The sequence below is a fragment of the Pimephales promelas genome, chromosome 3 (genome assembly GCF_988280905.1).
Source record: "Pimephales promelas chromosome 3, fPimPro1.hap1.1, whole genome shotgun sequence".
NCBI classification, from domain to species: domain Eukaryota; kingdom Metazoa; phylum Chordata; class Actinopteri; order Cypriniformes; family Leuciscidae; genus Pimephales; species Pimephales promelas.
The window spans coordinates 12,291,416-12,313,188 of NC_142771.1; the positions used below are offsets into that span (position 1 = coordinate 12,291,416).

Here is a 21,773-nt window from a genome sequence, read left to right on the forward strand (position 1 = left end):
TTAAATGAAGCTCAAGTATTTTAATTACATTACTTTTTAATGCGAATCTACAGCCAAAATGCAAAAAAAAAAAAAAAATTGCAAAGTTATAAGAACCAATCTAAACTGAATGTGATCAGAGATTTAAAAAAAAAATGGCTAGCCGTCACCAAATAGTGTATATAAATATATTATACACACACATTCCCTTTTTGGGCGATTTAAAATATTTAGGTAATAATTGATCTTAACCAATATGATTAACTATTGATTATATATATACACATTCCCCTCATTTGAGCTAATCCACTACATAAAATATAAGCACATAAGCATTAAGTGAAGCTACTCACTGAAGGCCAGCCAGGTCTGTCTGATGTGCAGGTAGACGGAGAAGTCGGGCTGGAAGCCCAGCTGCTGTAGAGTGATATTAGAGCCAGCCGAGTCCTTCAGATTGACGTACTTTATGCTGCAGTGAGCAATACCTGTGTAAAGACAAACGAATGACCGTTTTTATACATTTTCAGTAGCACCTCATTGCAGTACATGAGATCCAGAGGGCGGAGTTGGATCAGGGGTGGGGTTGGATGTGTAGGATTAGGGGTGGGGTTAGGGATCAGGGGCGGAGATGGGTAGGATTAGGGATCAGTGGGCGGAGATGGGTAGGATTAGGGATCAGGAGGTGGAGATGGGTAGGATTAGGGGTGGGGTTGGGGATCAGGGGGTGGAGATAGATAGGATTAGGAGTGGGGTTAGGGATCAGGGGGTGGAGATGGGTAGGATTAGCGGTGGGGTTAGGGATCAGGGGGTGGAGATAGATAGGATAAGGGGTGGGGTTAGGGATCAGGAGGTGGAGATGGGTAGGATTAGGGGTGGGGTTAGGGATCAGGGGGTGGAGATGGGTAGGATTAGGGATCAGGAGGTGGAGATGGGTAGGATTAGGGGTGGGGTTAGGGATCAGGGGGCGGAGATGGGTAGGATTAGGGATCAGGAGGTGGAGATGGGTAGGATTAGGGGTGGGGTTAGGGATCAGGAGGTGGAGATGGGTAGGATTAGGGGTGGGGTTAGGGATCAGGAGGTGGAGATGGGTAGGATTAGGGGTGGGGTTAGGGATCAGGAGGTGGAGATGGGTAGGATTAGGGGTGGGGTTAGGGATCAGGAGGTGGAGATGGGTAGGATTAGGGGTGGGGTTAGGGATCAGGGGGTGGAGATGGGTAGGATTAGGGGTGGGGTTAGGGATCAGGAGGTGGAGATGGGTAGGTTTAGCGGTGGGGTTAGGGATCAATGGGGTGGAGATAGATAGGATTAGGGGTGGGGTTAGGGATCAGGAGGTGGAGATAGATAGGATTAGGGGTGGGGTTAGGGATCAGGGGGTGGAGATGGGTAGGATTAGGAAAAGTGGGAGGAGTTGGATCTGGATTTTGTGTTCTTTGTTTTGTATCAACAGATGTACTGCAGCAGATAAATGTATATTAGGCCCCGTCCACACTACTGCGTTTTCGTTTAAAAACGGAGAATTAAAACGAAAACGATCTCCGTCCACACTAGCGTTTTACCTGCGCATTAGAATTTATCTCCGTCCACACTAAAACGACTGAAAACGTGGATCACGTGACCATTGACCAACACTGGGCATGCGCGCGCCGGTGTAAACAGTGGTTGGCGAATCAGGGAAAGATACGTCATGACTGATGACACCCAATCATAGAGCCGAGCGTGAGCCTCTGCGTCATCGTTTGTAAACTCCTCCGTTTTGTCTCGTCCACACTAAAACGCCCTCCGGAGATCAAAACGCAAAACGCAGCTGCAGCGTTTCTAAACTTCTCCGTTTTAGGTCTTCGTTTTTCCCGTTTTAGTGTGGACGGGAGGTGCAAACGTAGCAAAAGGTATCCGTTTTTAAACGAAAACGCAGTAGTGTGGACGGGGCCTTAGTGTATATTACGTTACCATAGGCAATGACAGCGACGACCATGATGATCATGACCCAGACCATGATTCCAGCCAGATACCGCAGGAGAACAATGAAGATCAGACTCAACACCACAGCAATCAACAAACAACTGCAGAAAGAAACAGATTAACGCTTGTTCACAGCAGGAAGGAAGCATCTAAACCACTGTAATTACCATCAACCTAAAATTATTTAATATAAAAATTTTTTTTTTTACGTTAATAGAAACACAAATCTGTTATACTTTATTTCAGCTAGTTTCAAAGCCAACATTTCTAATTTTCCTTCAGTTTAACTAAAATTACTCAAATTACGACTGAAAATAATCAATCTAAAACTGAAAACAACAAAAAATTAAACAGACATATTACTAAAAGCATAATAATAAAGCCAACAAAATGACTACAACAAACTAACTAAACTCCAATAAAACTGGAATAAGCTGAAAAAATGAAATCTGATAAAAAATATGAATAATACTATTATACTCCAGTATATTGATGATATTAAAAGAACACAGATCCAAATGTTAGCACTAAATAAATAATTAAAAATAAAAAAATAAAAAGAGTAAATTTCTATCAAAAATATAAATAATGTAATGACTTACATTAGGATCCAGTACCAAGACTTTGTGTAATCCTCAAAGATCTTCATTGCAACTTGTCGACCCTCCATGACTATTGTGGCGTTCCTGCGATTGTCAAAGCAAACATGGATTTATAATAAATAGCCCAATTGCATCTGCAGTAACGACATGCAAATGAGTTATTTTCTTGCAAACGTATGTTTGAGTGTTATAAACATGTTTACTTCATCCCGGCCACTAGGTCTTTGGCATCTCTTGTCTTCTCTCCATCATTAAATGTCTCCTGATCGCCCACAGTGATGACTTCACCCTTTTTGCCCAGAGACGGAAAACACCGTTGCAAAACTGAGAGGAAAAATAGCATTATGTAATGCAGACATTAAAACTCAATTTGCAATAATTCCCAATAAATATTAAAAGTGTAATAATAAGAACAAGAGTCTCACATGGTTTGCTGGAGATCAGATATGCAGGACACAGTTTTTGTCGCAAAATTTCCGGCACAGGCTTTAGAGGGAGACAGAATTGGTCAGTCATTAGAAATGTACAAACTCTAGTTACTTGCAAACAAAACCTTGATGTTAAAAAAAAACACAACTTACCTTATTTCCAGGGTCTTCTCTGCAAAATTGTTTGTATTCTTTCCAATCGGATGGATTTAATTTGGCATTTAGCAAAGTCATGGTGCGGTTAGGGCATTTCTCTACACACACCTAAACACAGAAAGAGAACAATTTGATAAAGATTTATACAGGTTTGACTGTCAGGTTTCATAGCTTAAAATGTCCTAATTGTCCTTCTTATAATATAACAAAAAAGCCTTTATTCAATCAAGCTCCCATGGATGTTGGGATATTGAGGGACTTCACAACTGTTCACTGGATTTTAAAGTAGCCAAGGGGAAGAATGAGGGTTGTGTGTGTTCAAAAAAAACTTTATCAACATTACAAGTGGAACCTATTAAAATAATTAAAAAAATATATATACATGTAACAAAAAAATAAGTTTAGTGCATTGCATCGTGGGATACAGTATTCCCAACAGTGCCCTGGTTGTACACTGCACATGCATGTCACCTTTATTTCTACAATGAAGAACATTTCAAAGCAGCTTCATAATTGTGAGCAAGAGAACAGATCATGATGCAAACTTCATTAAATATGACAAATTCAGCTCAAGTCAGTTCAGTGTGAATTCAGCTGATTAACTGTAAAGTTCATCAGTTTTGAAAAGAGTTCAGTTCAGCGGTAAACGGAGGGAAATAAGGGTCGATATTTAGCTTGAGTCAGTTCAGTGTTAATTAAGTTTAATCAAAGTGTCAATGTAGGACAATTTGTGAGTTAAACGCATTTGATTCAGCTATAAAGCAGAAGACAATAGTGTTATCATGCAGTTGATTTGAGTTCAAGTTTTGTTCTCATTTCTATTGCATCAGTGAAACCACTCAAATTGATAATATTACTGAATATTAAAGGAGTAGTTCACTTTTAAAAAAACTTTTGCTGATAATTTATTCACCCCCATGTCATCCAAGAGGTCCACGACTTTCTTTCTTCAGTCGAAAAGAAATTAAGGTTTTTGATGAAAACTTTCCAGGATTTTCTCCATAATGGACTTCAATGGGGTCCAAACGGTTCAAGGTCCAAATGAGAGTTTCAGTGCAGCTTCAAAGGGCTTTAAACGACACCAGACGATGAATAAGGGGTCCTTATCTAGGACCCTTCAAGTCATGACTCGAAAAAAGATTTGTTGATTTTGAGGAACAGGAGAGTCACGAACACTCATCACAGAACAGAGCAGGGCGAGCATTTGTGCTAATAAAACTTAAACTTTTTTATTTATTTTTTTAAATGACCGTTTGTTTCGCTAGATAAGACCCTTTTAAGAATGAAACAGATGGAGTGTAGAGGACACAAACCTGAGGAGTGGGACACTGGAACTCTAGGAGGACCATGGGACTGGCACACTTCATCATGTTAAAGTAGAACAACAACGGCTGCTTCCTGTTACACACGTCACAAAAACATATGTTCAATTAAGTGAATTTATTTCACTGACACATCACACAAAAGTGTGCCTTGAACATTTTTTTTTTCTGGAAAAAGCATTTTTACTGTATGCTAGAACTGCATGATTAAGGATACATTAAGAGTTGTGATTTTTTTGTGTGTGTTTACACGATTCTGAACAAACAACTAAACAAAATAACGAAGTTTAGTAGAGTTTCTTAAATTTAAGTCTATTTAAAAAATGTAAAAAAAAAAAAATTTTAATGAATGATTCAATGACTCGCTCATAAAGACTTACTGGATGAATCAGTGTTTTTGAACAAACTTCAAGTAATGATTTAATTTCAAATGCTTTTTTTAACAGTAACCCGTCACCGAAGTGGTTTTAATTGTTCTGTAAAGATCTTTGATGCCAGAAATAATTAGACTTAGAACGGCGCTCTAACGCTCTCCACTTTGGCGCTCCAGAGTGTTTTTGGGTTCAGAGTTATATACATACATCTTCTTCCATAGAAGGTCAGACACCCTATAGATAGTTTTGGGTAAATATCTTATACCATGTGACTTCTCAGAATAGAATCGACTGCTGTCTCAACTTTCAAGGTCTTTTTACAGGCTTCTTTCAGTTACACACAGAGGAAATCCAAAGTCACACACAGAGGAAATAATTGTGTATTCTTATAGCTAAATTACTTGTTTTCTAAATAATAAAATCTTCAACATCACCACCTACTAATGTCCATCCACCACCACAATGCCATTGATACAATCTCAAAAGATTTGCAAATTAGTTTTTGCAAATCCTTAAAAACAAAAAGTAAGGTTATATGGGGCTCTATCTTGCACCCTGCGCTAATGATTTTGTACGTTGACGCATGTCTCATTCCTATTTTGCACCCGCGCAAAGCGAGCTTTTCCCTCCACAGACGCACGTCGGTAAACTAGGAAATTAACTTGTGCTCCCTGGGCGGGTTGGCGCAAAAAGGAGGCGTGTTTCGGTGCAAACATTCCCTAGTGCTATTTTGCAATTCCAGAAAACAATTGCGCCACTGGCCAGAAAAAACCTAGTCTAAAGTCAGTTGCGCGTTGATTGTTCATAATGCTGTTTTAAGCACTCATGCTTGGCCATAATGTCCGCTACAATGCACAACGCATACACTTGGATTTTCTCATCAACACAGATGCAGCAGCTTTTATTTTTGCAAATCATACATTATAACAAGGAAAAATATTAACACATCATTGTGATTTCCATGAAGATGAAAAAAAAAAATGTAGGCCTAAATCTAGCTTACATATTTACCCATTTTTTTTCAGACTAATTATAGAGACGGATCAGACCTGTTTACCCAATAGTGGCATGTACCAATAGTACCCAATGTTTTACCGACGCTGATTTGGGTGGGTTTCTCCCATCCCCATACAACGTCACTTCTCTGTCTTTCAATGCCCTGACAAGAACATCGGTCCCCTCGGCTGTGAACGCTCCAGGTAAATCCGCCATAATAATAACAATCCGTCATGCAACATGCGCACCTGCTCTTAGGGTATGTTGGATGACGCTCTGATTGGTTTATTTTACGTTACGCCCAAACCACACCTATGAATAACGAAGCTACTTTCAGACCAACCCCTTTTAAACTTGCGCCCAAGACCCGCCCAAAGTTACTTGCACCTCGCGCTTGATACTTGTGTTTCAGATCGTTAAAATAGGGCCCATGATGTGATGTCAAACCTGGAGCGACAAAAGTCATTCTAATCTTATATTTGTGAGACTTACTCCAGATTTCCCTGGCCGCAGTACTGTCCCATGCTGTCTGTGGGGTAGATCACCTTCCTCGGGTCACCGTGAGTCCAGGCTGAGGGTGCAAGACAGAAATGATGAGTATTTAACACGCACACACACACACGCAAGCTTTTGACAGATTTTAATGCCCTTTTTGTGTAGCCATTACCCATCCAAAACCATGTCGGATGTGCGACAATTTTGAGCAAATAGATTATATTAAATATCTCCGAGAGGCTTTTAACCACCTGAATCACCAGTCCTCACATGCACACACACACTAACGCTCATCACTGCATATAACATTAAAAGGTTCATTGTTACACAGTACCCAGTTCATTACACTATTGCAGACTGACTTACCCAGTATTCCCACCGCGACGTAGCCCACTATGGCCACGATGAAGAAGATACAGCAAATAATGTCTGTACATCCTCTGTGGTGCAGAAAGAAATGGTCCGTTACAACATGCTTTAAAACTACAGGACAAATGTATCAATGTCTTATATGACGAACCAACATCATTTGCATGTAAAATCTTCTAACTAATAAAGGTTTGACGTCAGAGCTGATAAACTACTCTATTGGTTCTTGCATATCTTTTGAAGATTAGCAGCACAGGAAAATTGTACCAAATGTGGGAATGAGTTACAAAGCATAAATGATTTTTGGCAATTAACAACTGACTTTAGTCTGCTATGGGATTGGAATTTGGCACATGAGCATTATGAACTTTTATGACACTTGGGGCTTTTTGGAGCGTGAGAGTCCCTGGTCACTTTGTTTAGGGCAAAAATAAGAGCAGTGTGAAATGAATATTCATCAAATAATCTATTTGTGTTTCACATAAGAAAGTAAGTCAGGTTTGGAACGACATGAGAGCGAGTAAACAATGACATTTTGTGTGAGTGTGAGCTATAATTTTGATGTTTAAGCAAAATCTAGCTATTAAAAACAAATCAGTTTGACTCTTACCTGTTTTGGATGGGCCCTTTGAAGTTGGGGTCATATTTTTTGGGCTCTCCTGTGAGAACAACAAGGAGAAACTAAATTAAATACGACCCAACTGAATCAGTCAATATTACAGACATTGTTAGACCACAAGGCACCCATGTAAGATTTCACTACAGATAACCACTCACTTACAGGGCATAATTTTGCTCAGTCAGGCGTTTGTTAGCACGATTAAGCACAATGTGTCAACCACCAGAAGTCATTAGTGAACTTGTGATAGCGACTTCTATATGGGCAAACACTGCTAAACACCACCCACATTACCTTCAGAAAGTGTCTAGTCTAGTTGTACCAGAAACCACAACATCCCTCATGTGTTGTTTTGGAAATATTTCTTAATTTACAGCCCTAGAATGGAGCTTCCTATTACTGGCACATAAAAGGTAAGCCAAGCATGCTTTTTAATGCACATTTGTTGCTGTTTGTTAACAGAGCAGGGGGGTTGCTCCCAAAATAAATAAGACATGTAATATGAAATGTTGTGCTAAACAGCTAGTAACCAAGCTGCCCTGTTAAGTTAATTTAGCTCAAACAATGAGTCATCTGGAAGTATTTGGATCCTTATGCCACACTTAAAAATATATCTGAATGCCATTGTATTCGAAAATAATGTCAATCCAGCTGCATTTGTTTAAAATTGCATACAATTAAAATTGTTTAAAAGATTGCACAGCACTTTTTCATGCATTTCAGGATTTCACAAAAACATTTGGGTTTTAAATGTTAAACCAACAGATTTCAAAACAAAAAAAGAGTTTTTGCGAACCACTTTGAAACCACTTCCAGTTCCTTACAAAAATGGCTCACAGTCAGAAAAGAGAAGTATTATTTCAGAGAAGAGCGGTTGATGATGAGCCCATGTTGGGCCACTTGCTTTGATAACTGTTAGTTCAAGTGAGTCCAAAAACTGTACTTTTTGAGGCCACTCTACTCTCATCTTGTGAACTGCAATAAACTAAGAACAGATGTGCAAATGCTCTTCTTTGCCAACCACAGAGCTTTGGTGCGGAAATAACTGGTACAATCTTTCCATTTACTTCGTAAAAAAAATGTCTTGCGTGTGCTGGAACAAAAAAATCGTCTCAGACATCCACGAAAAAAACATGCATAAAAAAGTGATCAACATAATGGACTACATTTATTGATTTAGCATACGCTTTTATGCAAAATGAGAAACACCACCAGTATTTGGTCATAAGACCTGACATCCTTCATAGTACACAATGCCAAGTTTACTATACAAGAGATTAGAAAGGCAGATGTGAAATGCATTAAATGGTAGCTAGTAGTAGTAAGTGTCTTGGTTTATTATGGTTGTGGACTAATTAAATGCTTATAGCCTTGGTTGTTACTATAATATCATTCAACTTTTTGTTATACAAGTAACCTCCATTACAATATTTTTGTCATCTAAGAACGAAAGCAAAGCAACTGGTGAGGATTGCTAAAACGTCAAACCCTCACCACTTAAAGAGACAAGACACTGCCATGGGAATTTCTGCTGTTGGATCTGACTGTAAACATCCACACCCTAGTAGACATGCAAAGACTGAGTGCTTCAGTTCCCAAGCAGACCAGGGTATTGTGAAGATCTAAAAAGGCCTAGTATGACTAACGTAGTTTTAACACACTTTTACTAATGCACTAAATGAACGCATATGGCTAATGGCATATAAGCCAACAGTACTGCCATTAGAGCACTCTCTGGAAAAAAAAAGCTAGTAGTACGGTACCCTTCCAAAAGGTACTAATATGCACCTTTAAGATATTAATGTGCATCCTTGAGGAGTAAATATTGTAAAAAGGTGTACCTTTTGAAAGTGTACCTCCCAAGACAGCTTTTCATTCTGAGAGTGAGTGTCACTGAAATATCCAACGTTATGGGAAACCACGGTGAACCAAGCAGGCTGACTGCACATAGAGTTTAGATTCAGCTAAACACTGCCATTTTTACCTTTACTCACAACTAGGACAACTTGTGGTAAGTTACAACAAAGACAGCGTCAAAGGGTTTGTCCACGTCAAAACCAATTAAAAAAACCTTGCATACTTGAGGAGATATCATCAAGAGAGAGACGTTACCGCTTTTTTTGTAAGCACCTTCCTCCCCTTGCATCTTGGTGTTCAGTGGCACTGACGATCTGATAATCTTTCCTCAATGTAAAGGGAAAAGTCCTTCAGCCGTCTATCTTTAACTTCCTGAATTGAAGCGGGAAAACAACTTTCTGCTGTTGAAAACTGGTTGAACAGGTTTAAGCTGAACAAAACACCACCCTTTCAAGCTAGAAAATATTGGGTTTCTCTCATTTGATCTTTCTAAACTTGGCTTTGTGTTCTTTCTGAATTGTTTCTTTTGTCTCTGAAGGACTAAACGGCGCAGTTTTGGGTCTCTAACATCAGGAGGGATCAGAGCTGGGTGTGACGACATTATGACACCTGACTCGGTTTAGAGTCATTTTGTCTTGCAGATGCTTTTGCAAACCAACTTCATCGTGCAAATGTCTTGAGCCATTACCAACGTGAGTGGCATCTTTTGAACAAACATACGAACTTCTGGTTTAGGTCACGGACAACCTGCTTTCGGTGGAGGTTTATCAGCATGTGAAATCAATGAGATATTCAGATTCAGATATTTTTAAGGATCCAAATACTTTGACTTGTTTGAACAGGGCAGCTTGGTTGCTAGCTGTCTAGCACAACATTTCATACTACATGTTTTTTTTTACAACTTATTATGCAAAAAAGGTGGAACATCAAAAGGTGAAAAAAGAAAAGCTTTCCCTTTTTTGAAGCTTTCACAATATCTAATGGCCTTTCACAATATCTAATGGGACCTGCTCATGTGCATCTCATAAAGCTGGTTATGTAATTTCATTAAAGCGACAAATGAGTTGGCTCAATTCCGCTTAGATTCAGACAAAATAGGAAATGAAAACTGATATCAATCAAAAACTGACTGTTTTCATTAACTGCATGTTGCCAAATCTGATGAAAATCTACAGAGCAGTTTTAGTTATCACTGAGATACCAATAAAGTTTGTTTTATTAATATGAATTATGAAATTGAGTAAGTTTAGGTTGTTCATAAGTTAATTTTTTTTGTTAAAGGGTTAGTTCACCCAAAAATGAAAATTAAGTCATTAATTAAGTCATAATATTAATCCGCAAGAACTGAACTGAGGCAGTTGAAGGAGATCGCAATTCTCGCGCATGCGTCGTGGAAATCTAAGGAAGTCTCGTTTCAGGCCAACAACGAAGAAAAGGAATAGTCGAATAAAGTCGTTATTTTTTTTTGTTTTTTTTCGTACAAAAAGTATTCTCGTCGCTTGATAAACATATAGTTGAGCCACTGTAGTCACTTGGGACATTTAAACATTTTATTCATTGACTTTGTGGGCCGTCAAGAGGCAGTCCCTTAGGAGCCTATGTGGTAGTTATACAGCTCTCAAATTTAATCAAAAATATCTTCATTTGTGTTCCGAAGACGAACAAAGGTCTTACGGGGTTGGTACAGCATGGGTGAGTAATTAATGAATTAATTTTCATTTTTGGGTGAACTAACCCTTTAACTATGATAACCCTGTTTAAAGGAGTGGTACATTCACCTTTTCACAAGATGCAAAATAAATATCTGATGTCAGTGTGTGTATGTGAATGTATGTGAAGTTTTAGTTCAAAATACCCCACAGATATTTCTATTTTTATAATAAAGTTAATTTATTAAAACGTATTTATTTCTATAGCATGTTAAAGTTGTCACTTTTTGAGGGTGAGCAAAAACACATTTAACTGTGTTTTGTGTCTGTCCCTTTAAAAGCAAATGAGCTGCTGCTCCCGGCACAGAGGGCGGAGCTTCGATTAGCCTACCTCTTCACACGGACATGCACTGAAATTTTCAAAAACTTTTAGCCTTTTATGTTCAAACCGGAATCCGACAAAGATGGAGACTCAAGAAGTGTATAAATATCTCCATTTCTTTGAACTTTGAGCATCGTACTCGTAACTTTGCAGATGTTGTTTATGCTCGAACAGTAACATTACACACTAACAAAAGTTAGAACAGTGAAATCATAATTTACCACCCCTTTAAAGCATTTTCACTATAAGAAAAATATATACATTATTCAAGTCCTAAGCCATCCTTTTTCTTAAAACTGCAGACCGTAGCTTTTTTTGGGGTTAAAAATTATCCAAAACATTCATTTGAGAAAATACATAACCAGCCAGTGTTTAAAACTATCTGCTTGCCTTAGCTCGATTCAAAGCGGTAAGCTGGTGGATTTCAGCGTGAGATTCAAGAATGTCTTTGTGTCATTACGCCACAAAATTATTATGTTGGTCATACTTTCAAATAGAATAATCTGTGATTCTGAATGCCAGTATTCACACTGGCGCGGTGACTGACAGCTGCACACTCTCCTCAAACATTATGTTCATCCACGCTGTGCCATGTCGAGGGTGTCGAAGCACAACTCGCGTAAAGTTTATAATTCCGCAAATGACTGCAATTGCAGATTTTGAGCAGAGATGGCGACAAAGAGGGAAAACAGCAGACTGCAGCTTTATTATTAAGCTGTAATAATAATGACTTCTCTTAGGAGCCCCTAAATGGACAAAACATAAGATGGCAGGAAAAATAAGAAGTCAAAGATTTTTCAAATTATTTTTGCTTTCTTGCAAATGTTGAAACATTTCCAAATGACCAGAAACGTTCAATATAGTCATTGCTCATGAAAAAATGAGAAAAGTAAGAAATGAAATCAATAGCACTTCCACTAGTACTAAAAGACTAATGGAAGGAAAGCTGCTATCAGCAGTTCAGGATGTGATGAGAAGAAGTCTAACAACAAGAGCTATAAAACGAGTTAGCAAGACAACAAGCATGTAAAGCCTTGCAGCAAAAGATATAAAGACCTGATTGCAAAAAGCTCATTTATATTTTATTTCAATGGCCATTTATTTTTGTTTTAGAACCAGGCAAAACTGTTTTGCACGGTAAATTATCGATTTAACTAATAGAAATGCACAATATAGGCCTAGAGATCCTCCATTGGTTCAATTCATAAAAAAAAAATGTTAAAAGGATCTTTAACTTAAGCATGTGCGTCCGTCCATTAAAAACAGATTTAGATCGTATTTGGCCTGCTATACAATTCTCATTGAAATAGTTTATATTATTTGTATTGTTCAGCAATTTGGAGTTACTGTGTAGCATGAAATATGCTTTATAAATAAATAAATACAATACAAATTAGGCAATAGGCTATAAAATATAATTCGGTGACGAACATTGCCCGCAAACTAGCCTATTTGAGAAGTCCCACTGAATGAGAGTTATCCCTTCCCTAATTTGAAACAGCTGCCATCGCACTCAGTCTCTCAGCAGCAGAAATAGCACATAACTACAGCTTTAAGTTTAAAAGTAAGCCTTATTTTATATCTTTAAAAAGCACCATCCTATATTCCACCCTTTAATTACCAGTACACGCACTCCCACTCGAGAGCAGACTCTGTGCTCTATGACTTTGGTTCCCAGATACTTTGCAAGGATATATACACAAGTAAAACCAAGGCTAAAGTTTTTTTTCCAACACAATTGTTCCAAATATTGACTTTTAACCTAAACGAGCAACAACGTTCTTGTAAAAGCAACGTAGCAAGGAGTTTCCAACAGAAAATCACATGCAAACTATTAAAACAACAATTGACCCTTTCAATGGTTTCCATGTGTCGACAATGAGATGTTCATACTCACAACAGCTGTGTAGTTTCATATGTCTGTGTGTAGTTTTACCCTGTGACACAACTTTCCTGTATTTGCTTTACACAGTTCTCTCATATTCCATCTTTCCAGTCACACAGCTTTAGTTCTTATAATTATCTTATAATAATTATAACAATTAAAAAATAACATGTAGACTATTATAGTACAACTGAACGCATTCATTTCAGCCATGCTGTCACGTGTGATGAAAGCACAGGATTTATTTGTTTACAGTAACTACAAATAAGTAAGCTACAAACATTAGTGACAAACGTTTACAGATAAGACTGTTAGGAGTAACGTTAAGAAAATATGTACACATAACCCGAGTTAAAGTAGCAAAGCAATTCCCAAACTCTGACATCGTAACGTTAAATAACAGGGGTTTAGGCGTTGCCTTACTAACATTTTTATTACTCATAACATAGCTGTTTTTTTTTTCACATTAACGCGGCATATTGAGTCAAAACAACATGTAACAGTGCTTACTATTAGCGGCAGCGAAGTTATTAAATGAATTTCAGTTTCTGTTTGGTAGCCTTAATGTTTGAGGAGGGCTCTTAATAACACCAAATCATACACTTTCAATACAGACAGCAGCAAACATAAAACCAAAATAAACTTGCCGTATTTTGGCTTCTCATCCATATCCATTTCAGGTTAACAAGCATGTACGGACTGTGGTGAACTCTCTGTGTTCATGCGTTTCAGCCCACAACAAACTGCAGAGCAGCAGACCGGAGCAGAGTCATGTAGAGTGCTTTGATTGGCAGTTCTTTAAACCAATCACTGGGCTTTCTGCTCTCTGACAAGTGGAGTTGAATGGCCAATAGAATCCTGCGTTAGTTAAATCAAATGACATTAAACAAAGGAAAGGAAGAAACCGTCATGAGATTCCATAACCATCTTTCAGTTACTGTCTGTATGACAACCCCTCTAAACTCTTGTGATTTCTGTTCGCTTGGAATCATAAGAAGGAAAATATCCGGGTTAAAAGAACGACTCTTTTTTCAGCTTTAGGTGAGGAGAAAGATGTAACGTTAATAAGATTTCTTAAATGTCTTTTTTAACGTTACCTGCGTGAAGTTGTTTTATATTGTGCTGACACAGTGATAATAGTAAATTAAAGTAACATAGATTGTTTTGGCTTTATGACAGCTCTAGAATAGTTATTTTCCAGCTAAAGTTAGTTTTAATCTTATACTGTGGTATACTATGGTTGTAACGTTAATTGATTCACTTCCGTCGTAACGATCATAAGTTATTAAGTTATTTGTGTATTAACGCTAACACGACACCGTTTTAACAGAAAACTCGTAAAGTTTCTATAAAGTCAATGTTGTGGACATGAAAGAGTTAATGGTTTTTTGTTTTGTTTTTTATTGTCACCTGATCCTGGTGGCGGGTCACGTGATTACATGTGAATGTGAATATTAGTCACCTGTTCACTGATTATGTCAGGTGAGAGGGGGTGAGCAGGGGCGATGTATTCTATGTTGACCAGCAAACTTTGAGCAGCAAACCTTGTACAATCAATATACATCAGCCAGCAATAAAGAATTGCTAGTAAAAAATCATTTGCCTCATCGATATGTGTTTCTGCGTCAGTCAGTTGCAAACAGTCCCTGTCTCAGTCTCAGCGGTAACATCATTGGATTCAAGCCGCTACAGTCAAAATTAAGTGTGTATGTGTGTCTGAGTTTTTCACACCACAGAAAAATGTGTTATTAGCCACCCAGACAAATTTAAATGATAAAAAAAGCCAGCAAGTAACGTTAACATTACCCAGATAGCAAACTGACATTGAATCAAGGTGGAAATATGACATCGAAACAACGTTGATCTGACATTGTTTAGTTTTGCTCATCGAATTAATGTTGAACCAACGTCAGACGCGTCATTCTTTCAAAACTAACGGAAAATCAACTTGAAATCAACGCGTTGTTTCAACGTTATGAATGCAAACCAATTTTCGATTTTCATTTAGCTTTGAAGAATGCCACGTTTGACGTTGGTTCAACGTTAATTCGATGAGCAAAATCAACGTTGTTTCAATGTCATGAGAGACGTCGTTTCCACGTTGATTCAATGTCAGTTTGCTGGGTAACTTACATAAAATAAGCTATCAAAAAACCTCCAGATGTATCATCGTAAATTAAGGGAGATGTTACACTATTATACTCATAATTGTTGTTAATAATAATTATTATTATTATTTATTACAAAGAATACTTAATTGATTAAATTACAATTTAGACTAGTTTTGCCTGTAAGTAATTGTGACGTGTTTGAGCCGCATAGCCTAACCATGTTTAGCGAGTTGCAAACCATGCATGATGTTTGAATACTGACATTCACATGGGATGGATTGTATGTACATTAATTGTGTATAGTATAGATTTGCTGTATATTCTTCTAATCAACATGTTACTTCTGTTTTCGCTTCTTTCATCTTTTGATTAGGTTTGCAGGACTTGTATAGTTTTTCAGCCACTGAATCAAAACAATGGAGACGCTGCGTAAGTTCAAAGTGACACTCCAACTCACGTCCACCACAGACTGGCAAATTACAAATGCAGTTCATATGCAACATTCTGCATAAGCTCACTATGATGCATAAACTGATCTTCAGCTAATGTCGTTTTTTATTTCAGATGTTCTTTTTGTGAAACATCACAGTGAAGATCTCATCCCGAGGGTTAATTTTGTCATGCCCATTGCTGATGCATTGAAAGACGATGCAATAATTCAGCAACAAATATACTCACAGATTCTGAATTCGTCTACAGATGTGAATAAAATGAAAGTGCTCTTACATGCTCTGGGCACTGACAACGCAAAATTTGCTTTTTACAATGAGTTGAAAACTAGGAATCCAAACCTGGTTGAAGATCTTGAACAAAAAGGTGAGAGAGATTTAGTAATTTTAAACATTTGTCAACACAATACTGTACAATGCAAGACTACGGAAGCTTATTTATGCCACATAAAACAAAATTTGACTTCTTATTCCGTGGCAGAACCAAGCTTCCAATCAAAACTCCACTGGCTTTAATGCGCAGTCAATGCACACGACTCGATCCACTTGAATGGATGTTTCCTCTCTGCAATACTCACAGTGCATGTTGGGAAATATTCTGGTTTAACTGTCATTTGTTTTTCAGATGCTCAATTTGTGGACCGTTGTAGTCCAGATCTCATCCAGAGTGTTACTCCTGTGATGCCCATTGCTGATGTAATGAAGGCTGCTACAATAATTGGCTCTGAAACATACTCAAAGATTCTTGCAGCCACTACAACAATGGATCAAATGAGAGAGCTCCTTAAGACTCTAAACTCTGACAAAGCAAAATCTGCTTTTTACAGTTTGCTTAAAGACCAGCAGAATTTACTGGTTAAAGATCTTGAACGAAAAGGTGAGAGAGATTAGTAAATACTAAACATTTAACAACACATACAAGACAAAACCCAGATTTTCAGAACCCAGCACAGATTCTAACGTTGAATGGATATTTATTCTCATGTTGCATATGCTAATGCTACTTCTTGGATTAAATTGTGAGTTTGCGTAATAATAATTCCATTGTCAACAAGTACAACATTATGCTCTGTTGTGCAATTGAGATATCTAACTTTGAAAGTAAATAAATGTTCTATAAAGAAACAATGGAAAAACATTTGCAAGCCTCTTGGTCTTATAAATAATATATTTTCTTATATAATTTATATTTATGTAGGAGTTCAACAAGGGATTCCAAGGTCTTCGGGACAGACCTCATCAAAATTACGGAAAATTGAATCTCCCCCTCAACATGCAGAAACAGTACAAGTGCAAACTATTGAACAAACGACAGAGGAGAAACAAATCCCCGGGTGCAACATATCCTCCATAAGACATGGTACAAAACTAGAGGGGCTGTTAAAAGAGACTGACATTGAAAAAGTGGGGAATCTCTACTTTAAAAAAGATGAGAAGTACATGATTAGCCCTAGTGGAAGCGGCACACAAGTATATATTGGCTTGAGGAAAGATGGCATTGAGGTGGCCATTAAATTAATAACAAAGAACCCAAAGAACAACAAAGAGATTGAAAATGAGCTGAAACTTTTGCAAGATCGGAAGCTTGAGAGCCAGTATATCGTCAGATATGTGACCTTTGAAGTGGATAAAGACTTTTTCTATCTTGCAAACCGGCTTTGTGAATACGATCTAGTGGACTACATGGATGAACTCCGTGTCCAGGAGCAAAAGGACAAAGACTACGCTTTGAGGAAAATAGTGAAGGAGATGCTTCTTGGGCTTAAAGTCCTTCATGACGCTGGAGTGATACATCGTGATATAAAGCCTAGAAATGTTTTGATAGGTACAATTTTTTAAAAACAATCTCCGAATAATACAAATGATTCTATTTGGTTGACTTTTACTTTTAAAAGTGATAACTCGCCCTAAAATTCTCTTACTCTCTTTCACTGTAAAAAAAAAATGCTATTAAGGTTAGACATGAGAGAGATAATAATGACAGAATTGAACTTTAATTCGTAAGTATTCAAAGCTAAAATATTTCTACTTTTAGATGTAGAAAAAAGGGCAAGGCTGGCTGACTTTGGTATCAGTCGCAAACTGGAGGAGGGAAAAACCACAGTGTATACTGACAGAGCTGGTACACGAGGCTGGGAGGCAACAGAGATGCTGAATCAGACCAAAAAGGGCCGCTACAAGAAGAGCTCAGACATCCAGGTTTGTGAAATACCACAAATCACCTGCAGTCATGCTAACATGAGACCATCTAGCTACGAGAGGATTTGATTATCATTTTAGCTCATAGAAATCTTGATTTCTTGCACTTTTGCAACTCCAATCATGTCCAGTGGTTAGTATTGTGCAGCTTTCCCTGTTAGATAACTGACAAATGATCCTCATTTATTGTAGGTTGCGGGAATGTTAACCCATTACATAATCTCTGATGGGAAACATCCTTTTGGAGATGACATCTCCTGTGAGGTGAACATCTATAAAGGTGAATATTGTCTTGACAGTGACCTTGACAAAAAAGCAACGGATCTCGTAGAATGGATGATCAACAAAGACCAAGATCAGAGACCAACCGTTCACAAGGTTTTAGATCACCCTTATTTCTGGGATGATAAAAGGTAAATCAAAATTAATGTTTGATGCTTAGGAAGAGATTCTTTGCTGCTTATTCTTGCTTTTCACTTCGCTTTGTTTTTTCACTATTAGGCTACTTACAGTATACAATAATGATGTATCTTGTGTCTACTCTTTCATTGCATCCTCTTATGCCTGGCTTACACTACAAATTCATATTCGTGAAAATGTTGCCATGACCAAGGAAAGAGAATTATTATTTTTCTAATCATCCATTTAACATTTAAGGTTAGGCTATTTCTAGTGAATGGCGTCAGCTCTGGTCAATACAATGAAAAGTGTCATTGCTCTTTATAAAGTGAAGCATCAGCTTCGCGTTGCCCATGCGCCGCCTTGCTGCTGAGCCTTGTAAAGTGGAGCTCAAAGTTAAAATTAAATATTAAAATAAATAACAGCTTGTTTCATTTCATATATCTGAATGAATCAGCATTTTTTACATTTCCGTTGAATGAACAGTTTAATGACTCAAAGACGTAACAATGTAACTACCCCGAGCGACTGCCTGTCTATAACATGCAGAGACGAGGAATGCCAAGTGGTAAAATATCAGCAGAAAGCCTTTGGTAAAATGAGATTTGAGAATCGAAATATTACAGCTCAAAATTACAACAATGGAAATTCCTTCACCACGACAGCCCTACTTATTTCTTATTGGCTAGACAGTACTGACGCAATCTTGCTCATCCCGATAAATATCAAACATGTTTGATATGATCGGGGCGAGCCCGATTTGTGTGAGAGCAGATCGGTAGGTGCAAGACGCGGATCTGTGAAAGCCTCACATTACCAGATAACCTACGCCGAGCATCGGATCCGATCGAGGTAATCAACAAGATTTTTTTCTCAGATTATCGTGAGGGGAAAATCAGGCATAAATCGGCCTAAAACTCATGTAGTGTGAGCCAGACAGTTGCTGTGGCAGGATCTTGTTTCTAGACTTTTGGCCTCTTCGTTGTCTTGGCATCTATCTATCTGTGTCAGTTCTTGAGATGTCTCTACAGTGTGCTGCTATGTCATCATATTAATAAGAGTAAAACTGTGTCAGGTAAATCCTCCATTGATATACGCACCAGCTTTTTTCTCTGAAAGAAGGATTAGATCAATGTGTAGAATTGACGTGGACTCACACTTACTGTATGCCTTCACAACAATGTTTTTCCTTCAGGATAAAGGAGGTCCTTCACAATCTGGGTAATAAAGAGGAAGTCCAGGAATACAAGAATTATGAAAGCAATAAAGAGCTTCATGACACTGTACAGAAATACACAAAAGGAAAATCCTTCTGTGATTGGAAGTCAAAGGTGAGTAAAGACTTCTTCAGCAAACGTATGAGATGTGTCAAAGGGTGTGTTAACAACACACAGTACCCTGGTTGGCACCAGACCCTTCTCGGTTGTAACTGAGAGTTGGTCTGGGGAAGGTTCATTCACAGCCCATTTCCAAAGGGGCGTCATCAACGGACGTCGCTCAAATGCCTCTGGGTGTATTTGGAATGGATAGACCTAAAACCAATTAGAGATATCGTCATCATGTAAAGTTTGCATCAACGTTTTTGATTAGTGCCTCGATTTAGAAAAATTGGAAATGGGCTTGGAAGGGCTCTTGGCTAATCCAAATTTGCCCAAAGTTTTCCCAGGCTAAGACCTAGATCAGTGATTCTCAACTAGCAGATGACTTCAAATTGGGTTGTAGCTCTGTTCTGATTGGACAAATAAATAGTACAATGTAACTAGGGTTGGGTATCGTTTGAATTTGAACGATTCTGATTCCGATTCCTTGTTTCGATTCCGGTTCCGAACGATTCTCGATTTCGATTCATTTAAGAGGCAGGGTCAAAAAAGTTTAGCTAACCTTGCTAACCAACGGCCTTTCTGAAGGAAATACTCCTTTTGTCACAAATTTTGCATTTTGCAGAGATTTCGTTATTTTTAGAAAAGTGAAGCCACACTTTGGACCGCCAACGTAAGCTACTCATGTTTGACTCACGCGGTTATGCCAACACTTCCGGTAGACGCTTCTTCGTTGATGTTGTTCAACGGTTTCTTATTCCGCTCGGCGGACTGTGAATATCAAAACTAGGAATCGAAATTTTAACTTTTGAACGATTCCGGGAAAAAACGAAAAGTTAGTCCCGGTTCCAAACGATACTCGATTCTCGATACCCAAGCCTAAATGTAACTGGCCATTTAATCAAGTATATTTAGGATAGTAAATAAAACGCCAGGCTTAACACTTTTAAAGGGAGAGGAAATGCTTTCCAATTATATTTTTGTTTGTAAAAAGATGTGTGTCTTACAAATGTATTAATTCTGCCCTCATAAATCATGCAACAAACGGAGTAAGGCAAAGGGAAATACAAACCAGACTGCATTCATACATCGGCATGTAACTTAAGTTGCGATAGTCTTTGCTTTATATTTATAGCATAGGCCTAAATACGAGTGTAAAACGGATTCTTAAATAAGGAAAAATTTAGGGCGGGACTTGATTTTGTCCATGGGGAAATAAATGCAAGTACATGAATATTGAATATTGTTCTATTTTCCCACTTCTGTAGATTTACATATCTCAGCTATGTCTCTGACATTAGTATTAACAATTTGAGAAGACTGCAAAAGGATTGGATAGTTGGTTAGATGGTTTTGGTTTGCTATTGGTCGAGCTCATGTGAGTGACAGGTTGATCCCGCCCCCACAGTAAACATATCATCAGAGTAGAGATGAGCTGCGAGAGGGAGGGGAAGTTATTTTGATTAAAGATTTTGGGGGAACATGAATGTAAAAAAATAATATGCACGGATAAATTATTTTTAATAAATACTGCAATATTCACTAATATAACATATTAAATGATTACAAAAACAGTGTTGTATTGTATGGATGTTTGCTGTCATTGTTTTCTGCACTGAGATTTCTGGATGTAAGACTCCGGTTTTGTATTTTCAGGCTCCTGAAACATGGACAAAAATTGGAAAACATCTTCCCAATGACTTACTCGGCCTATTACGGTATTTGCGCAATGCACTGGGACATCAGTAAGTACAAAAATTGGGAGGGGGGATTTTTAAGGTTTAACAAAGACAACCTGAGTAGTTTCTGCATACCTTTTTACAGTGTTTTACAGAAGGTTCTGTAAATAATATTTCTTATTGTATATTATTTATTGTATATTGTAAGATTTAATAGTTCTAGTTTGTTTCCAATAGGGAAAAACTCTTCTATGCAGAGAACATGATTGATCGGTTCCCAGATTTCCTCATCAGTTTACACCGGTTGGCTACTGACATGGGCTGGGAATATTGAAGAGACTGGATGGATGCAGACACCTATCCACAAGTTTCCGAGGGGCGCTCCTGTAAAAAATAAAGTGGGTGAAACTTCCGGTGACGCGGCGGAAGTAGCATTCCAATGGTATTTTGTGTGTTAGTTAGCGAAGAGGCTAGCTGTTTTTCGAAGAATTATTTTGCTATTTAAAGACGCAAATCTTTATGAGAGATGTCGTTACGGAGCTCAG

The 21,773-nt window shown here is 38.0% G+C and overlaps 2 protein-coding genes across 7 annotated transcripts in view; one reads left to right on the forward strand and one right to left on the reverse strand.

Moving 5' to 3' along the window:
- LOC120473080 (choline transporter-like protein 2) overlaps positions 1 to 13,857 on the reverse strand; it is a 25,872-nt gene extending 12,015 nt beyond the window's left edge. For 2 of the 4 annotated variants that reach the window (XM_039662732.2, XM_039662730.2), the window contains exons 1-11: positions 13,720 to 13,857; positions 7,291 to 7,339; positions 6,678 to 6,751; positions 6,309 to 6,387; positions 4,438 to 4,522; positions 3,122 to 3,232; positions 2,966 to 3,026; positions 2,744 to 2,864; positions 2,541 to 2,624; positions 1,927 to 2,039; positions 333 to 464 (exon numbers count right to left, since the gene is read on the reverse strand). In XM_039662732.2, the coding sequence (XP_039518666.2) occupies positions 333 to 464; positions 1,927 to 2,039; positions 2,541 to 2,624; positions 2,744 to 2,864; positions 2,966 to 3,026; positions 3,122 to 3,232; positions 4,438 to 4,522; positions 6,309 to 6,387; positions 6,678 to 6,751; positions 7,291 to 7,339; positions 13,720 to 13,747 (937 nt within the window). In that variant the 5' untranslated portion in view covers positions 13,748 to 13,857. Of the gene's footprint in view, positions 1 to 332; positions 465 to 1,926; positions 2,040 to 2,540; positions 2,625 to 2,743; positions 2,865 to 2,965; positions 3,027 to 3,121; positions 3,233 to 4,437; positions 4,523 to 6,308; positions 6,388 to 6,677; positions 6,752 to 7,290; positions 7,340 to 9,411; positions 9,625 to 13,719 lie in introns of those variants that run through there. The other 2 variants (XM_039662731.2, XM_039662729.2) reach the window with 2 other exon arrangements.
- LOC120473083 (uncharacterized) lies at positions 7,626 to 21,607 on the forward strand. 3 transcript variants are annotated; one of them, XM_089128262.1, is made up of 11 exons: positions 7,626 to 7,712; positions 9,695 to 9,848; positions 15,557 to 15,612; positions 15,748 to 15,999; positions 16,258 to 16,509; positions 16,831 to 17,457; positions 17,668 to 17,831; positions 18,024 to 18,244; positions 19,426 to 19,561; positions 21,206 to 21,294; positions 21,466 to 21,607. In XM_089128262.1, exons 3-11 carry the CDS (start codon positions 15,600 to 15,602, stop codon positions 21,560 to 21,562), a joined length of 1,851 nt encoding a protein of 616 aa, XP_088984388.1. In that variant the 5' UTR covers positions 7,626 to 7,712; positions 9,695 to 9,848; positions 15,557 to 15,599; the 3' UTR covers positions 21,563 to 21,607. The 3 variants fall into 3 exon arrangements, with proteins under 3 accessions (XP_088984388.1, XP_088984389.1, XP_088984387.1); XM_089128263.1 differs by lacking the exons at positions 7,626 to 7,712; positions 9,695 to 9,848 and adding an exon at positions 13,964 to 14,113 and having other exon boundaries at positions 21,206 to 21,267; positions 21,466 to 21,605; XM_089128261.1 differs by lacking the exons at positions 7,626 to 7,712; positions 9,695 to 9,848 and adding an exon at positions 13,965 to 14,113.
- The last annotated feature ends 166 nt before the right edge of the window (positions 21,608 to 21,773 follow it).

What these genes read in the sequence shown, in the direction of transcription:
- LOC120473083 (XM_089128262.1), top strand. An exon ending in TATTTCTGGGATGATAAAAG is followed by an intron (nt 18,245 to 19,425) that starts GTAAATCAAAAT and finishes TTTTTCCTTCAG; the next exon opens with GATAAAGGAGGTCCTTCACA. An exon ending in TCTGTGATTGGAAGTCAAAG is followed by an intron (nt 19,562 to 21,205) that starts GTGAGTAAAGAC and finishes TTGTATTTTCAG; the next exon opens with GCTCCTGAAACATGGACAAA.